Genomic DNA, 19386 nt, shown 5'->3' with positions numbered 1-19386 from the left:
AGCCAAATCCAGTCCGGCACTGATACACCACAAAGAGAGCAGGAAGGAAGAGCAAGGCAGAGATGGTGCTGTGGAGCACACACACACACACACACACACACACACATTCAAACACACAAACACCCCCCGCCCCCTGGGTCCAGTGTCGCTGCAGATACTGGGATTACGCAGGTCAATTATACACTTAATCTGCCTTCGTCCAGAGGGGATTAGGAGCGCGGCTCATTGATTGATTTGAAGTATTTCCTTTGACCTTGGAAAGTTATCAGATTCACAAAGCGTGGCAAAATTGCACTTCTGTGTGACCAAAGTTAAGGCGCTTTTTAATCGCGGCCACCGCTGCCGTCCCGCCCCGCTCGACCAACTGCTGGACCGACTGTGACGGGGCAGAGTTGAGGGGCAGGGGTCAGATTGAGCCGCCGATTGGGGGACTTGAGGTTGTTGTCGTCGCCGTCGGTGGGGTGGGGGTGGGGGGGTTGTAGCAGTGACAGAGAATGCCAGCAGACTAACGGGTGATGGAGCTGCCGCCATACCACTTGGCTGTCCGGGGGGGGGGGGACTTCACCACTTTGCCGGCTCCGATCACGAACTGCCCGCCCCACAGCCACAGCAAGTGAACAATTTAATCAACACTGAGCTCAGGCAACACGCAAACTTAACTCCCTCGGCCTGCCAGACGTCTTACTCTAAGACTAAATCATAAAGATTTAAGTTTTAGTTTTACCACTTGTACTACTGAAAACTATAAGCTAAAATGTAAGCTAACTGAGAATCATAATTGAAACAAACGTCATAAAAGATCATAAATCAAAATGACGATGCATTTATGCAGTCTTTTGAAAAGACATGAAACAATCATTTTTTATCACTGCTTTTCTTATTGATAACTCCTAAGAAAACTACAACCAATTTCAGCAAGCAACATTAAATCTGCATTTTATCTCTGCTATACGTTGCTGTAGGATTGGGTCTTTTTTGATCCATCTCCTTTTTGTGATAGACAATAATAAAATCTCCTGTTTACCAAAGACAATGATGAAATGTCCTTTACATCCACAACAATGTGACTGTGACACCGCATCAATGTTGTTCTCTCGTTGTTGGTCATGCCAGTAATCTCTTTATGGTTAAAGCAAAAGTAAGTGCCAAAGGATTACACAACTAATAGGGAGGGAAAAACAGGCATAGGTCGCCACAATAATAAAAAAAAGGCCATGCGGCCAAGCAGGATACGTTAGATTGACTGTGTGCGACTGTTCGAAACGTGCTCTCAAAAGGTTTCACTTCCGTTTAATGAAGTCCGTAAGCAGCTTAGAGTCCCTAATAATTACTGAGACAGAGAGAGAGCATTTTGTTTCCCCCCCGCTTCATTTCTCTTGGCTCTAAATCCTCCCCGAGCATTCCCAGCGTCTCGTTGCCGGGAGGAAACGGCTGAGGACGCTAAAGCCACGATCGCCCCGAGAGGAGGGAAATACAAGTTTAATGGAGACTTCTCCTTTTGTCGGATCCCGCTGGTTTATTGATGAGGTCCGGCGGGGTGGATTGATTGAGGACACACATGTCATCTCTCCGGTCTCTATCACCCTTTTTACAGCCCCCCCCCCCCTCCCCCTTGTTAAAAAAGGGAGGTTTGGTGGCATTTGTTTGATTAACTTGTCCGACAAAAGTGACAGCTGCTCACAGGCGTATGTGGATGAGTGGCCCAGTGCCGCACCCTCTTTGTACATCTGTCAGAGCCGGAGCGGGGCGAGCGGGGTGAAAGGAGACAAATTGGACCCAAAAAGAAGGCCATTCACCTTCCCCGGACCCCCCTCTGTCGCTCCACCCCTCCATCCCATTCAGGTGCTCGGCGGGACCCTCAAGTGCTTGCTGGCTTATTCCATTTTCACTCCCCCTATAGAGTTCCCTGAGCCCACAAGTGTTTTAGCCCTCTTTTTTCCTTCCCTCAATCCACCCCTAAGCGGCTCTTTGTAAGTAGAATGGCTCACTTTTCTCAGGGCCTGAAGCTGGCGGCTTTTTCTCTCCCTTTATTGTCCACCGCAGAGCCTTTCTGTGGCTCATTGTATGTTTACTCAATGACTGGTCGCTGACCGTAATTCCAACTGTTTAGTCCCTCACAACATGAGCCCCCCAACCCCCTGCTCCCGCCGCCCCAAACACACACCCTTCTCCATACTGCCATGTTTTTATAAAGTTGCTCCTTATTTGGTCTCTTGTGTTCAACCGAGCCGACACTTAATGCAAGAAGGAGATTGGGGTGCTCTCGCAAGAGACCGAGATTGGCGTCCCGAAAGGAGACCCGGACCCGAGGTAGACATTTTCCCTGGTGTTGACTGCCGTCCTGCACCTCACCACTGCCTCCTTAACCAGCTGTCCGGCTAAAAAATGCCCACTGAGCCTGTTTTGTTGCTGCCCCGGCTGTGCTCCGACTCGGTCAATGGTCAGCTGCGGTTCGCCTTTTGTGTCGCCGACACAATCAGAACAGTTTGAGAGCTGTGAGCTCGTTCGAGGCCAAAAACTTCATTTTTTTTCAGAGCTGCTGTGCCGCTTCCTCCTCCTCCAACGCGCCCACCTCCTTTAAAGAAAAGCGACGGACGGGTCCCGACTGCAAACTGGAGGCCTTAAATGTAAGAAAAATTTGAGAAAAAAAAAAGTACAGTCAGTTCCTACATTGAATCCCAAATGAGACTTTGGCAAACTGACTCTGATAAATCAAGTGGAAAGAGCCATCGCCTCAGGCGTTTTGTTTTTTAAGCTGTCCATCAATTCTTCTCAATTTCAAAAATGAAATGGTTCGATTTTGGTGGTCAAAGGTGAACGTCACTTGCGAACGTGATCTATCAGGAAATTGTCGAGAGGCAGAAGAACGTTGCACATTTTGGGTATGAGATACCCAACGAGGGCGTTGTGCTTACACGATCAGCGTCGCACCCTGACACCGTACGCAATGGGGAGTTTCCACAGAGAGTTCATTTCTCATCTTTTATTCACGCTCGCCGCTTACGCGACGCGTCTCCGGCAGAATGCCTGTACATTCAGAACAGGAGGGGGAAAAAGGGAATTCAAGTCCCGTCTCATTCTGTCAATGTGAACGCATAAATGATGTCACTGATAAGGACACAGGGGTGTGAGTTACCATGGTAATTGAGTTTTGCCGTCAATGGGCCTCTCTCGTGAGCCGCCGAACGGGACTAGAATGGGCCAGCAGCGGACTCATTTATCAAAAGCTGAGCAGGTAGGATTAGACAAACCCTTTGTCCGAACTGCATAATGCCTTGCCCCCCCCCCCCCCAGAACCCCACGGACCCTCTACTTATTTGTGTCCTTATGTTACACCAGTGTAAGCATGTGTGTGTGTGTATGGAAGGAGAGGTAGTGTAGCTGCATGGTGCTCAGCAGCCGTCCTCCTCTCCTTCACAAGGAGGCCTGTCACTTGGCATTAGTGTTGCCGCACCAGCAATCATCATTCCATGCCTCCTGTTAATTGCAGACACAGCTGGGTCTCAGCAGGGCATGCTCTCTCTCTCTCGCTCTCGCTCTCCCTCCTTCACACACACACACACACACACACACACACACACACACACACACAGTGCCTTAGCTACTCTCCATGGAAGGGAGTTACGAGCAATGGCCCGCAAGTGTGAGGCACACCTCTCCCTGCGCCCCACTCCCTTCAGTCACCGGCGGAGGGGCGGAGCAGCAGAGCGCCGCCCGGACGGAGGCGGACAAAAAGAAAGAGAAAAGATATTCTGCTGCTTCTACCTTTATATCTCTGACTGATCACTTCATCCGGAAACGCGAGCGCGGCAGTCGTCTTTAAAGGGATAGTTCAGTGATTTTGAAGTGGGGTTGTATGAGTTACTTATGCATAGTTGATATGTCACCTCATGGAGACGGTGATCAGGGATGTTATTTTACAGAGTTTGGAGGAGAAGTGGAAGTAGTGAAAGTCCCCACTGTTGCAGGGAGGACCACCGGAAAAAAAAAAAAATCTGTTCAATTGTACGCTGAAGGACGTATTTTTTTCACTGCTCCAACCTGCCGCGGTAGCTATGAGCCGAACAGCTGATTTGCGGAGGGATATGCTGATTCTCTGCACCGGCGCAAGTTGGCGCATTAATACCTGGCCGCAGTACGCTTGAACAAAAAAGTTCAAACTCAAACGGCTGTCGGGCGGCAAACTGAAGCAGTGAAAAAAAAAACATCCTTTAGCGTAAAATTGAACGTATATATATATATATATATATATATATACATATATATATATATTATTTTTTTAATTAACGTTTAAAAATGTGGCGAAAAAGACGCTTGTCGGAGGTCCTCGACTTTCTCCTCCAAACTCCGTAAAATGACATCGCTGATCACCGTCTCCATGAGATGACATATTAACTATGCATAAGTAACTCATAAAATCACTGAACTATCCCTTTAACGTGTGTGTGTGTGTGTGTGTCTGTGTTTGTGTGAGAGAGTGTGTGTGTGTGTGTGTGTGTGTGTGTGTGTGTGTGTGTGTGTGTGTGTGTGTGTGTGTGTGTGTGTGTGTGTGTGTGTGTGTGTGTGTGTGTGTGTGTGTGTGTGTGTGTGTGTGTGTGTGTGTGTGTGTGTGTGTGTGTGAGAGATTCTGTCACGGGAGTGGATCGGTAGCGGTCCAACGTCTAGATTTTCATCCTTCCATCCCCCTTGTTTGACCCTTCATTGTGAGGCACTTTGTAAAGTCTGACTTGGAACAAGCCGTGTGAAGGAAAACCACGGATCTCTCTGACATTTGATAATGCCTGTGGATGCATCGCTGTCGCAGGTGGCCAACGGACACATGGGATAAACGAACAGCGTAACAGCCACAGATGTGACGAATGGTTGTGTACCGGCAGGTCAAACGAGTGGTGGGGAGCAGGCGGAAGTGAAGAATGGGTCTATAAAGGAGAGATACCGAGGGATACCTGTAGACGTTCTGTAGACTGTATGTAGATGTATCTGCCGCGGCTCTGCAGTATCCTTCACTTAAAGTGTGGGATCAGTTTGCATTTAAACACGAGGGCAGGGATCGCGGCTGATTGCTCCATTCAGTCCGGAGGATTAAGGGCCTACTGTACGCCCGGCGTCATTAGCATGACACTGGGTCAGTTCATTAGCCACCGGTGCTTTCTCAGTGTTTTGTTTGGCACAGAATCAGGGAATCAACAACCACCTTTTTGCATTTTTTTCCAACACATGCAGACTTTCATTTACTATTTTCATTTGAACCTCAGATTGCAATGTTGTAAACTTTTCAACTATACAGGCCAAACTCTAACCGTTGGTGTGGAGGAGCTTTTTTTTAACTGTGGGTACTATCAATACATTTCTTAAACAGTCATCTTAGATTTGGTCTACAATATTAAGTAAGTACATTGTACAGTATTCCATGAACATTATTCTTCGTGTAATTTGGTTTGTCTCTTTATCAACCTATCGTTCTTCTGCAGCGGAGACATTTTGATTTAATGATCTACATTGTTTTGTTTGGCTAAGCTATGAGGCTTGATTGAATTTCAAGCAGACTGTTGGGCCTGGATGGAGGTATAACATTTGAGTGCGGCCGGCTGTGGCTCAAGAGGTAAAGGCGGTCGTCCACTAACCTGAAGGTCGGCGGTTTGATCCCCTGCTTCCCCCAGTCCGCACGCCGTTGTGTCCTCGGGCAAGACACTAAATTACCTCTGACAACTCTTCCTGTGTATGAATGGATTAGAAAATATGAATGTGTGTGAATGGGTGGATGTGACGATAAGACTAGAACAGTGATTTATAAACACAGTCCATCTACCATTCTAGCTTTGTCCTATTCAAGAATCAAATCATCCATGCAGGTTTGAAATACACTGACACCAAATCTGACAGCATCACATTTGTTGACTGTATGATTTACCTTTTAGCCTCTTAAACACGGGGTGGCATTATAATTTATATCAGTAAGTATCTGAACAAACAAGATTATAATCTGACCAAGTTTTCAATGAAAGCTACTGCCAGTACTTGACAAGTACGGTTTGTAACTCAGCCCTGAATCTACACACACACACACACACACAAACACACACACACTCAGAGGCAGAAAGAGGCAGAGTCCCAGGTTGCTTGTAATCCCCGTGTACCCCCTGCGGTGCAGCCCCTCCTCAGCTCCAACATTCCTGGCTCTTAACAGCACAAAAGCTCCCTAGCGGCCCCACAAAGGAGGGAAGGAGGGGCCTCTGACCTAACAAATCGCTTGGCCTGCTTGCAGTTTTGTGTGTGTGTGTGTGTCTGTGTGTGTGTGTGTGTGTGTGTGTGTGCGCGCGCTAGCATGTGTGTCTGTGTGTGTGTTCTTTGCCCCTTTCACTCACATGCAATTTTACGGTATCTGACTTTTAATTTAGAGCATTGTCTTTTAAATTCACAGTATGCAGAAGTTACCCACGAGTTTATTCAACGCAAATGTTCACTGCTCAGCCCAAAGCTGATGTATCATATCTACGAGGCAGGCGTGATCTACTGCCTCTGGCCAAAAACTGTATCTTTGCACTCTTGCACAGATGGGAACTCGCTTGCGTTAGTACTGACAGGAGCTGCTTCCTCTGCACATCCCTTGGTACCTGCTCCACAGCGATCGATTCTCGTGTTCTTTCTTCCCTTTCTCCTGTGTGAATTATCTTAAATAAAAAGCACCAAACCATTTTTGCAGCACCAGAGGAAATAAACAAGGTGATAGATTGAAACCACAAAGTCAAGGCCACCAAGTATTGAGTTATTTTGTAGTGCTTAGCTGCAGGGGCGTAGCGAACGCAGGTGGGGGGCAGGTTTCTTCTAGCTCTGGTCCCCTCCCAGAGGCCTGGCAGCCTCAGGGTTCCGCGCAGTTCCTGGAACTGCACTCTTTTGGACAGAGATCTCACATGTCACTACTGGAATTTGCTCAAGCCCCCAGCGCGCCGATCACCGCTGGCACCACCGTTGCTACTTTCCACGTATTTTCCAGCTCCTCGTTCAGCTTTTGCTAATTTATTCGAGCTTCCCGTGTTCCTTCTTCTTAATGTTGCTGTCCCAGGGGATCGCTACATCTATCACCACGGCCTTCTTCTGTTGTTTGTTGACCGCCACGATGTCCGGTCGGTTCTCCATCACCATTTCAGCAGTGTGGATCTGGAAGTCCCACAGGCTCTTAGCCCGGTCATTCTCAACCACCTGCAATAGGTGCCATAACCGGCGATGTTGCACAGACATGTTTTAGAGCTGGTGATGGATGAGTTGACTGGCTGTAGTAGATAACTAGATGTCAGAGAGGTCATTTTGAGTTGTTGCTAAAGTGAAGGTAATGCGATGTACTGAAACTCGAAGCTTCATATCTCGTTTGCCCCTGGAATCTGAAAAGGCCAGTTCCCTATCAGGACACCACAAAGCAAATTTGTGCAAAAGGGTCATGAAAGAGGTGAGTAGGTGGATGGGGAGGGGGAGAAGGAGAGGTGTGCCATTTTTTGCATCAAATCCTGCTGGTGGCAAGCCCCCCCCTGCTAAGCGCCATGCAAAGACTTGGGTGTGAATGCTGGCTTCAAGGCGAGGTGTGTGTGTGTGTGTGTGTGTGTGTGTGTGTGTGTGTGTGTGTGTGTGTGTGTGTGTGTGTGTGTGTGTGTGTGTGTGTGTGTGTGTGTGTGTGTGTGTGTAGGGAGAGGGGAGGGGGGGTTTGGTGGAATGGGTGGGTTGGTGTCAGATGGGGGCAGGAGGTCGCTCTGTCTGCCTGCTCTCACTTGAAGGGGGATGGACGGGCAGATGTATATGTGTGTACGTGGGAAATGTGTGCGCGGCGTTCAGTGTGGATGTGCATGTCGCCTTGCGTATAGGTAGGGGCTCATCAGTGTGTCACGAGGTGACAAAACACACAAATGCACACACAAAGATAACCCCGTCGCAGAGATGGAGGCACTTCCTTCAGACGCAACTCGTTAGAGTGTCACAGATTTGATCCCTGTCGGGTTATGGCATTATGTATTCAGAGCCATATTACGCTTGTTTTGGCTGTCAGCGAGTGCTAGCCCCCCGCTGATCCCCACGCAGCCTTAAAAAAAAAGGGAGCTTGGGTGTATTCATCTGTTCCGATAATTTTCTTTTGTTGGGTCCAGCCAAGGGGAACAAAGCAAGAGGGGCCATCACTGTTCATTTGACAAGCCCGGCAAGTGTCGGGGTGGCTTTTAACTTTATCAAACATACAGATGCTGCGGTGCCTTAATCCTGCCCCGGAGGACTGTCGCCTCCACGCAGGGTTCGGGGTGAAACTGTGGTTTTTGCACGTGGCTTTTTATGAAGTAGACCGTCAGTCTGAAGAGTGTGTCAGAGAAGGTGTAAAGAGTGGAACAGGGACGGAGTCGGGGCTAAAGGAACAAGCAGCCTGCCCGTTAATGAAAGTAGATACATGTGCACAAAAATGCACTGTTTGGACAGAGACAATTCAATCATTTTCGTATCAATGCATTTCTCTCTTTATTTCAGTGGCACTGCGACTCACAGGTTACACAGTGTTAAGAGCTCTGCTTCGGTCTCGGTCACTGAACTCCTCCCTCGCGGCGGAAATAGACTTTTGTTTTTTCTGGACGTCTGACGGCAGGACTTCGATCTCCTGATCTCCTCAAGATTCATTGTTGTTTCTTTTTTTACTCTTCAATGCCGTTTTCATGAATGATCACTTACTGACACGGGGCAGGATGCGAGCCTTATCTGGTTATAATTGGGGCCATAATTATGCTAATTTGCAATTCTCATAAAGGCTCGCGCAAACACACACTCAGGTTGCATTCATCTTGTTTTTGCACACGACTCCGACGTGGCCTGCGTTCGTACGAACACAAGCTACGAACACGTGTAAGTGAAATTTAGGATAAGAATACGAGAATGTTCTTAACAATAACCAGCTCTATCCACATACGTGCTAGACTGAACATTGTTCTAAGGAGGTAGCTGTTTTAAGTCTGTTTTGTCCAACTGATTTGGACATGTCTGTTTAAGCAGTGTGTTCAGGGTTACAGTGCATGCATGATGGTAGCTTTAGCTAACTCATAAGCAATGGCAGCACGTGCTCATGTGTTAGGCCCTATGGAGCTGCAGATTCTTACATATTCGATCAGTCTCACATTCATCCAACAACCCCAAACATCGCGTCAGATGATATGCATCTCAAAATCATAGACACAGAATGAATCCACAGAAGAACTGTGGCAGGTCACTGTTAACTGTGTTCTCATGTATCAAGGAGGACTGGTACTCTTGAAGTCAAAGGTGACATTGACTTCAAGAGGTGACAGCAGACATCTCTGCACTATGAAGTTGATTGGTAATATATATTTGATTCATGGCTTTATTTCTTAAAGCCTCATCACTTTACTTTTAGTGCCTTTAATGTTTGTACAGCACTGGACAACAAATGGTCTGTTACACTTCCAAGTTATTACATTTAACCCCCCCCCGTCAAACAAAAAGGACCTTACCTTCCGACAAACGTAAAGTCAGGATACAGGCATGTCATGTGCTTTTTCAATTTTCATGTTACTCTTTGAATCTCTCTCTCTCTCTTGTGTCTCTCCCTACTTCATGGAAGTGCAATACTAAGATGAGAGAGCAATTATTTAAATACTTCTGGTAAAATTGTCCTCTCGGGCCATGGTTTGGTTAACCACCTGATAGAAGGATAAGAGCAGATGCAGTCGTCTGAGCCAACTTCCACTGCTGCTGGCTACACATGGCAGAAGAAGCACAAGTTCTGTCAACTCCATGCTCCGGTTTTTATTCTTCATTCGAATCCTGACCTCCTAACCTCATCCAGTCCCGTCCCCAACCATCCGACTGGTGAAGGTTATTTGGACGCTGTAACAGAAGTTATGTAGCCTGTAGACAGTGCTCAGGGAGAATTGCTCTCCTTAAACTTTGAACTAGAGATGACATTTTTTTTTTAAATAGAACAAACTCCTAAAAAGATGAGGTGAGTCTCTGAGAGAAGATGTTGACACAAATCTTAGCTTATTTTTTTGTACCTGACCAAATTTACTTTCAGCTCCGGCAATCAAAAGTATCCATCCCCAATTTGTTGACTGCAAACTGATCGGAGTCGGCTCCTATCTGTTCAGTGGAGGTGTGTGTGTGTGTTATGTGCAGTACACAATGGGATAGACTTGGGGGCAGAGAGAAATCAAACTGTCTGCTACCTTTGCATTTGACTTTCAGTATTCAGTGTTCATAACCAGGCCATTGCAAAGTGGCAATGAAGGGTATAAATAGGAATCCCTTCAGATTCAGAGCAGGACTGCAGCATCCCATAAGCTGTAGTGAACAGCTGTGCACCTGACCGTGCATGCCACTTCAAGCACATAGCTCATCTGTGAGGAAGCATCGCCCCCGAGTACTTTTCTTTGAAAATGACTCTTGAAGACAACTTGAGGATAAGTGTCAGCCGTGTATTCAGGGATTGGACAATCACCCAATTCATCACAGTAGAGACTGTGGACTTCCATACAGGGTTCAGTTGATGTGATCCATTGCTGGGCATTTCTATTCACGGTGGAGTAATTCATCATGTTAATAATTAATTAGTACATAAATATCAGGTTACATTTCGACGAACCATGTTTTCTAACGTGCTGGAAGATGTGTTAAACTTCACATCTAAGTCAGTGTTCACTGCTTCATCTACCTCCACGCCGTGTGATTCACTATCACCGAGGTAACCGTTGATTAGATGGATGAGTGAACTAAGTGTATGACTTTAAATCTGGTGAACTCTTGTTTTCATCCTGTTTTCTATCACCACAGTTGACCAAGTGTTATTAGTCACCTTTACGAAGAACACTGTATGTGTTGTTGTGGAGAGCAGTGAACAATGTTCCATTTTGTTGTTTAGGTTGGTCGGTGACGGTTTCCTTATTTCCAGACCGTCTACTTAGAATTTCAGGATTTTCTTTAGATGAATTCAAGGTAAGCTCTTACAGACAACCAACAAGAGAGGAAAGGGTTCTTTTTCAGATGTAAGAAAGCATCACTCAAAGTCACAGTGAGATTTTAAATAATTATTAAGAGCCCCGCGGGGCTCATATGTTCTGATAAGGATGATGCCATTGTTTTAAGAAGGCCTGGGTCTTCAATACAGTTAAATGCTTGACTGTAGAAGTATTGACCGGTTTAAGAATTGAAACCAGTCATGTAATTATCTTTTGATAGATCTGCAGTCACTTTCATATAATAAAAAAAGAGAAAGAAACTGGTATTACATTCAAACTGGCAATAAAAAGATCTTAAAGTTGAGGAAAATCGCAGGCATTATGTCTACACAAGATGTCCCTGACAGACCTCCAAAATGCCAGTCATGGCAGGAAGAAGACTTGTGACATAACTGTCAAGCCTCTTTTTATATAAAATGAAGAGGAGTAAAGCGGAACAAGGCACAAAATGGCTGCTGCCGCCGCAAAAAAAAAATGGCTGCAGATGGGAGCCGTGTGGCACGGTGTAAAGTCTGAAGAATTGCGGACGAGCGAAAGGAGGAGCGGATGATGGAAAGAGGGAGAGCAGCCAGTCAGTGGATCAGTCACTCCAGGCCTGGCCTCTCGGCGGGGGGTTGTGCTCGGGGCGAGATCACAGGCCTGCTGCCACGACGAAGCCTTCACAGGCACACAGCGACAGATAGGAAGCTGCTGGCACCAGGTCGCCTCACTGATTCACCCCGGCGCTGCCTCGACACAGCCGGCTCCTCTTTCACCCATGTTCCATTTCGTAGGCTTGACCTACATGTATCTGCTCGCTTACTCTTCGTGTGGCGGGTGCGGGTCCGACATAGAGGTGATCTGATCGACCGTTAGAACAGATCAATTAGGACAATCTGAAAAAACATTCCGGCATCATATTTTTGTGTTAATTTATTATTATTTAATTAACAGTTTACAGTTGCATTTGTTTTTTGCTTGTTTGAACGGTGCTGACCATAAACAGCAGTATTCCATAACTCAGTCATGTCGCTGGCTATGTATGTCTTCCTTTAGGGGAGTTGATTATTTGTCTTATATGACAGTTTTAGGTTTTACATGGCTAGGTTAAGCAAAATGCATCCTGAACAATGTATGCAAAAGAAATAGAGGGGGAAAGGGGGGTAAGAGATGTGTTGCAGAACAGGGGCTGTCACATTGTCTTTTATTGATGATGTAAGCTGTTCCAGATTTGAATGGTCGGTTAATAGATTGAGCCAATTATTACGTTTTTAACTGTCTTTCCAGTTGAGCAAAATCATTTTCTTGGCTACGGTGAGTGCTATGAGAATGAAAGTTTGGAGATGTTGTCAGCACCAGCTATGAAATGTACACTATACTTCATTATGTTGGAAAAAATTCATAATTATCTCTCTTTTATGACTTAGTAATTACCACTAGGCTTCTAATCCCCCGAAAAGCACACATACCCCCCCCCCCCCTTTATTTTCTTCCCATTCCACCACCATCCACTCTCCACTGTGACCCGGACTATTGAAAGTCAGTCGGCTTCTATTAGCATCAGCCCCGGCTCATCATTATCCATCAATTAGACTGGCAACAGCCAGAGCCCCACAGAGAAACATCTGCAGCCTTTCGGCTTTCTGCGTGGGCCCCGGCGCCGCGAGCTGACCGTGCCTCGCGGAGGCCGCCGTTCACAGAGGGCTCGTCTAAACTGAGCGGTGGGCACATTTCAAGGTTGAAGCCTGTAACACCTGTGTTCCTTATATTTAAAGAGGGCTAGCTGCCTGGCTGTGGCATGTCAGCAGTTAATCAGTACTGACTGAATTGTGTCCGTTGCGTCACACCGGCAAAAAATAACTATAGAGTACTGAAATACAGAGCCAAATTCTTTCTAATATTCTTTATCCTTTTTTAGGATAATTAATCTTTAATTGCATATGAGCTGAAAGCAAATAAGCCTCTGTAACTGTAGAGACATTACTACATAAAAGTGCATGTCATCGAGTCATCACATTTTCTTGGCTATGAGAAACAAAGGGGTGATCATTAGTTGAATATAATGAACTACAGTACATGGTATTAAAAAGTTTATGTTCACTTATTAGGTATTAATAAAGCACATATATACCCCATGACACTTATACCCCTTATCTTTATTTACCATATTACACATACAGCCCTCCTTACCTAGCTGCTTATCAAAATTTGATAAATGTCATTCAGCAAGTACTTCCAGGATTGTTGAAACGGCCTACAAACATTAGTAAATCCCACTTGACCACAAAAAAAAAGATATAAATGTAGTCCAGACCTTATACCGTCAGCAGGAGCTGGAGGAAGCACTGTATCAAAATTGTTATTGTGTTTGACCAGGAAGTTGCTGAAGTACTTTGTAACCGAGTCCAACAGTACAATTGAGCACTGCACGTGTTGCTGTGATTGGCTTCCTGTGGCTTTTAGGAGAAAACCTTGTTGGTCCAGTCTTGTTGGGGTGACTGACAACAGGCGAAACAGAACTCGCCACTGTCCTGCAGTTCCAATGGTATTGGCTTGTTTAGAAGACACATGTATACCAAGATAAATACAACATGTTCTAACTCCCATCTTGTCATATGATCAGGACTCTGGCGCCATGCGCTGGGTGACCCTTCACTCATCCTGTGTTTTAACAAACAGGGTGCGCTACAGCACGAAAGAGTGGTCCGGATGGTGGATGGTGGGCCTACGAAACACAGGACAGTCACCCCACAGACTGGGGTTTACATACAGCGTCCTGTCTTACCCCTTTTCCAAACAATGAGATGTTTCTTGAACCAATTACGTCCAGGATTCTTGGAACCTTGGTGGTCATTAATGCAGGGTGTAATACACTGAACGTTAACAGCAGTAGCAAGATATGGGATTGCATGAGAGTTTGTATTGTTATTACAGATATTTTCAGCAGAAGTCTTTATCTGGTGATTTCTGATATTCTCTTATTGCCTTCTCCATTTTCTCTTTCCAAACTGGAGAATCTGAAACACCCACAAATGTCATCACAATTCGCGATTGACAATCTCCATTTTTTTTGGTGACAGGTGCAGACCTAACTTTTTGGCACTGAACCAACTTTTGTTTAGCCAAAAGTCCACAGGAGTGAGTGAAATATGAATAAACATATCTGAAGTCATTGGGAACTTTCCAAAACATCAAGGGGACAGCTCTCCTCCCGAACTGTCCTCGGGTGTTGATGAAAACATTTCTCTCATTGAAACACTGGAGAGACGTGTTCACCGTTAAAGAATGAGATCCCAATAGTCAGCATACCGCTAAACTTACACCTCAAAGAATTGTGCACGCACTTTGACGAGCCAATAGCTCAAAGTCTCAAAGCATGTTGCTGTGCGCCAAGAGACTTAGGCCCAATCCCAATTCTCATTTTCCAAAGTTTCTTGGACATTTTTTCAACAGACTTGCCCGTTATTGTGAGGCATATCTCACAGCCCTCCGTTTCGCCCTTCCCCTTGAAGCAAGAGGGAATTGAAACAACCCTATACATGAAGGCGCAAAACCGAGGGGTAGGCCTAAGGGGTAGGGGCAAGGGGTGAAATGGGATTGAGCCTTACTCTTCATTTGGATCCCCATGAACTGATGCCTCATTGGCTGCTGGATCATCCCTGGGTCTACACGCAAGACTCAAATATATCTTTGTGTCCCGGGCAAGAGAAGCATAGAGAAGCATTGTTTTGTGCCAGTAGCTAATGGCTTGATGAGGCTGTGTGACCGACATGAATATCTTCAGATTAGAGATGTCTTCCTACTGAAGATGTGTTCGTCAGCATTTATCCCAGTGGGCTCTCCCTCGGATCCACGAGGAAACTCAGTGTTGTGATGATACACTGAAAGCATGACACAACATGCTTTTTCTGCCAAACTGACTAAAGAAAAAGACACTGGATCACAGATAGATGTATATAAAGGGTTGTGACTTGATTGCTTTGAGTATGCTGCTTTATGGTGCGTGTATGCTGAAGTTACCAAGCTTTTGCATGCATCAGATGATAATGTGTATTTTGTGTTTGTGTGTCTGTTACAGCAATGGTACACCAGCACTATGAACCTCGTGGGAACATGGCTGACCGATCGCATGGACCTTCAGCTCCATGTTTATCAGCTGAAGATCCTCATCAGAGTTGTCAAGGTGAGAAGAGCTGCTTTGTAAACCGCTGGCATTGAATTGAAAATGTGTTTATTCCGAACATGTAAAGAAAAAAAACAAGGAAGTGGACAGATTTAGAAAAAAGGAATATTCACAAACAATAAAAGCATGAAGCAAAAGAAACAGTCCAGCACTTGCTTTACATGTTCGAAAAGGGGTGAGAGGATGAATTTATTTAATCTCACGTTTTCTCCCCAAGTCATTCATCTATAATTAATAATTAATCAACTTCCTTATTGATTGAAATCTATACTTTAGTTAATATAGCTTTGATCTTTATCTCTAAATTCATTACTACTATAGTTATCCTTAAATAAATTCATTACCAATTTCATATATCTTAATCATATTGTCTAGTTATCCGATGTTGTCTAGTTATTTTATACAAATATACATGTATACACATGTACACATACAGACATATGAGCACATATATTTACACATATATCAACTCCCATATTCTCAAAATCAAGTACCTTAAAATATACATTATTATATATACAGAAATGATAAATATTAAGTAACCAAATAAATAAATAAGTCATAACCCCTGTTCACCTGGGGGTTTATCAAACACCCCCTTCATCCCTGTACCCTGTGAAAATCATTACTTTATATTTATTAAGGTTATAGAATGAATTGTGTTCATAGTAAAAGAAACAGCGTGTTCCAGAGAAGCGAATTAGCATAACCGGCAATGCAAAAATGCAAAAAAGTAACAACCTAAAGCAGAGCTGTCAGCTTGAAGGGGACAATGAGAAGTGGTCCCCCATGTTTAAGTCAAATGTTTTTATAAGTCACAGGCGACTGAATTGCAGCAGGCAAGAAGAATTTATTTTGCCTTAAACAGACAATTTTTAAGCCAACGGTCTCTGAGCACATTCTAGAGTCATCAAATCAAACATTATCATACTGAGGACCCTCCTTACCAACCGCTGAGCCCGAGCTCATTACTGACTCAGACACTTTACCAAGAAGAGAATATCAGCTTCACATTCTTTTGGAATCTACAGTATGTGACCTGATTTATTTCAGCTGGACGCGATGCGAAGTGAGGTGGTAATATCAAGGAGGACACAATTGGAACCATGACAGGTCATCTCAATTCACTGTTACACAAATTAGATTGCTGCCATGTAAGAAATGTGTAGTATGAGGAAAGAAAGCTGATAACCACATGTTGTCCTAAAAGGATCCATCTACACAAACTTGTCTAGTGACCTTGTAAGGACGGGCAGCATAGTGGATAACAGTGTTGATTAATAAGATCCGCATTTAAATCTAGGCACCACACCATAACTTAACGTGTTCTTCCTGGTCCCATCCCAGCCTGACTTTGTGGCTGCATCCACACTTATACATTTTTGTTTAAAAACTTAAAGCCACAGTGTGTAATATTGAGAAGACTTATTCACAGAAATTGAATATATTGTCCATACCTATGTGTTCATAAATGTATAATAATGTTTTTTCGTCAACTCTGAATAAGTTAAATGTAGTTATGAGGTGGACCCGACCTCCGTGTGAGTCTCCATGTTTCTACGTGGTGTTGAATACGGTTGTTGAGCAAAACGGTCCAGAATCCGACGCATTCACGTTGAATTTTTTAGACGCTGCCGGAAACCGATATGGAATCAGTGGTGTGCCACCATGAAGTGTCGCCTGTCGGTTTCTCAGTTAGTTGTGGTTTGTAACTTTACCACCAGATGCCGCCAGAAAATTACAAAAATTACACACAATCTTTTAAAAAGTTACTTGAGTCTGCTGTACTTAACATAAAATCTTTACATGGATAGATGTGAGTTTAAAAAATAAACCGTGCAATACAATGGACCAGGTAAGGCTTTACTCTCGACTGAACGCCTTCGCCCATCTGACTCTGATTCTTTTTTCTTTGTGATAGAAAAAGTACCGTGACTTCCGCCTTCAAGGGGTGCTGGACTCCACATTAAACAGCAAGATGTATGAAACCGTGAGGAACCGGCTGACGCTGGAAGAGGCCACTGCTTCAGTGAGGGAAGGGGGGATGCAAGGCATCTCCATGAAGGACAGCGATGAAGAGGACGATAACTAGATCCCAGGGCCCCGAAAACTGGGATATTGTTTTTCAGAGGGTGTGGGGTCAGAAACCTTTCCATGAAGTCAACAAAAGTTGACCATAACATCCAACTTGGTCCCTCCATGATTCGCTTTATCGGTTGTTTTTATCCCTGTAATAGTCGGGATGTTTTTCTGTTCAAATTAAGGCCAGAATAAAATGCAGTTTGCATCTATAAACACTTGGAAGAGCTAAATGTGCCCTATGAGTTCTCATCAAACATTAAAACTAAAAGTCATAACCGCCAAGAACTTTAAAATAGTATCTGAAAATCAATCAAACACTGATTCATTTCTAGTGAAAGGTGAGCAAATAAATTCCGAGCATCCAAAAGAGGCGGAAACATGCCAGTTGTGTTTGGGACCAGGAATACTTACCATGCGTAGTGGCTACAAATACAGGTGGTTGCATCTACAGAATATGGAATCCTTTGAAAGCATGAAAAATGTAATGTTTTACATTTCATGTTGTGCGCGCCAAAATGTCTATGGTCTTTGTACGGGAGCTGTGCTGTTTGTCATCACTGAGATTTCTCTTTCACATTCTCAAAGTACAGGCCACTGTACTGGTGGTTCCCAGTGACGTTGTGAAACTGATGAAAGTTTTTTAGTATTTTTCCGTAAGCCTGTCACCAAATGCATGATCAACGTATTAATGTTGGAGTCAAACTGTGATTGATCAAAACATAGACACTGCCCCCCCCCCCCCCCCCCCCCCCCCCCCCCAAAAAAAGGGACTACAACTAAAAATATTAGAAATTCATACTTCCAATATTACTGGAAAATGTTCTGAAGCAATTTGGGTGACCATTTTGTTCCAAGGTTTATGAAGGAGTGTATGAACGTGTCGTTCTGTTATGCTACAAAAATGTGCAGGGTGCGACCACTGTATGTCGCAGTGTTGTGAAGGGTGCGGGAAAAAAAATGGTCTCATATTACCTTCTTTGTCATGGTTTGCATCATATCTCAAGCATAGAATCTGGATGTTTTTGTTTTTTTTAGTGATGGGCTTTGATATCATGTGAGAGCAATGCACGTTGTTAACATGCAACAACCGAAATCCAATCAATCATCAACAATATAGTTGACTGATATAGTAGCATATTGGCAAAAACTACAAAAACCGTCATCCTTCACGTGCACACTTCCCATTGTTTAGTTGTATCATCTTATCATCATCAAGGGTGTAAGGGCATGTGTTCGAAACCTAGGTACAGATGTTCACGTTGGTACATTCCATCCAACTAAATAAAAGCAGTGGACAGAGGAGTTTAGCATTTGTTCGCACCTAAACACTTCAAATTTGCCCGGAATGTTTTGCTTATGAAAAGAGAAATTGAAAAAGAAAACAGGAATGTCCCCAGCAAGTGTCACAGCAAATAGCAGTTGAAATATCTTGCTAAGCGTTGGTGACAGATGGACGGACGACTTATTAGCTGACACTCGCAAGGCAACATTTCCATTTTTAATGCAGCAACAACATTATCATAATTTAACTGCATATGTTCGTAGCATCAGACGAAATCAGTTTCGAAGTAGCACAAGGAGCCAAACGGTCACAGAGTCATTTTATTAACCCGTGACCTGTTAGGATTATTTGCATTAGATGTGGGATTGTACACACAAGATAAAAGGAAGGCAAAAAAAAATGAGGAAAAAGTTCTTAAAATGTATTGGGGGTGTGTGTGTGTGTCTTGTGCAGGGGAAATTGCAAGAGAGGATGTTGACTTCAAATTCTTCCATACGCAGAGCGAGGGAGCTGCATTAGTCCTTTACAAAGAAAGTGATAACCGTGTCAAACAGTGACAACGCCAGCTTTGTCCTGCGGCTGGAGACGACACGAAGCGCCCAACACCTCTGACACTTTCCTTCCTGTTGTTTTGGTTTGTAGATGAGTTGGATGAGTTGTTTCATCACAAGATATAGCCCTGTTTGCAATTTTTAAAAGTTTTAAAACAAATGTTAAACTACAATTTCAATTAGAGATCTATTATGTATGTGCCCTTTACTTCATGTCAGGATGTATGACATTTTGTTTTAATGGATGGTGAGAAGTGAAGTTTGCCTGTACTTTCCCTCCGTCACACGTGTTCTCCACTGTGCTCCTAGAGCCTC

The 19386-nt window shown here is 44.4% G+C and overlaps 1 protein-coding gene across 7 annotated transcripts in view; it reads left to right on the top strand.

Annotated features, from left to right (window-relative positions):
- The window catches only part of cadpsa (Ca2+-dependent activator protein for secretion a), a 136105-nt gene extending 118126 nt beyond the window's left edge, over nt 1-17979 (top strand). For all 7 annotated transcript variants that reach the window (XM_047332920.1, XM_035631318.2, XM_035631315.2 and 4 more), the window contains 2 exons: nt 15052-15156; nt 17078-17979. In XM_047332920.1, the coding sequence (XP_047188876.1) occupies nt 15052-15156; nt 17078-17248 (276 nt within the window). In that variant the 3' untranslated portion in view covers nt 17249-17979. The remainder of the gene's footprint in view (nt 1-15051; nt 15157-17077) is intronic.
- Nucleotides 17980-19386: the final 1407 nt, after the last annotated feature.

The sequence above is a fragment of the Scophthalmus maximus genome, chromosome 6 (genome assembly GCF_022379125.1).
Source record: "Scophthalmus maximus strain ysfricsl-2021 chromosome 6, ASM2237912v1, whole genome shotgun sequence".
Classification (NCBI taxonomy): Eukaryota; Metazoa; Chordata; class Actinopteri; order Pleuronectiformes; family Scophthalmidae; genus Scophthalmus; species Scophthalmus maximus.
The sequence above is the reverse complement of the archived record's forward strand: the minus strand, read 5'-3'. Positions and strand labels throughout refer to the sequence as shown.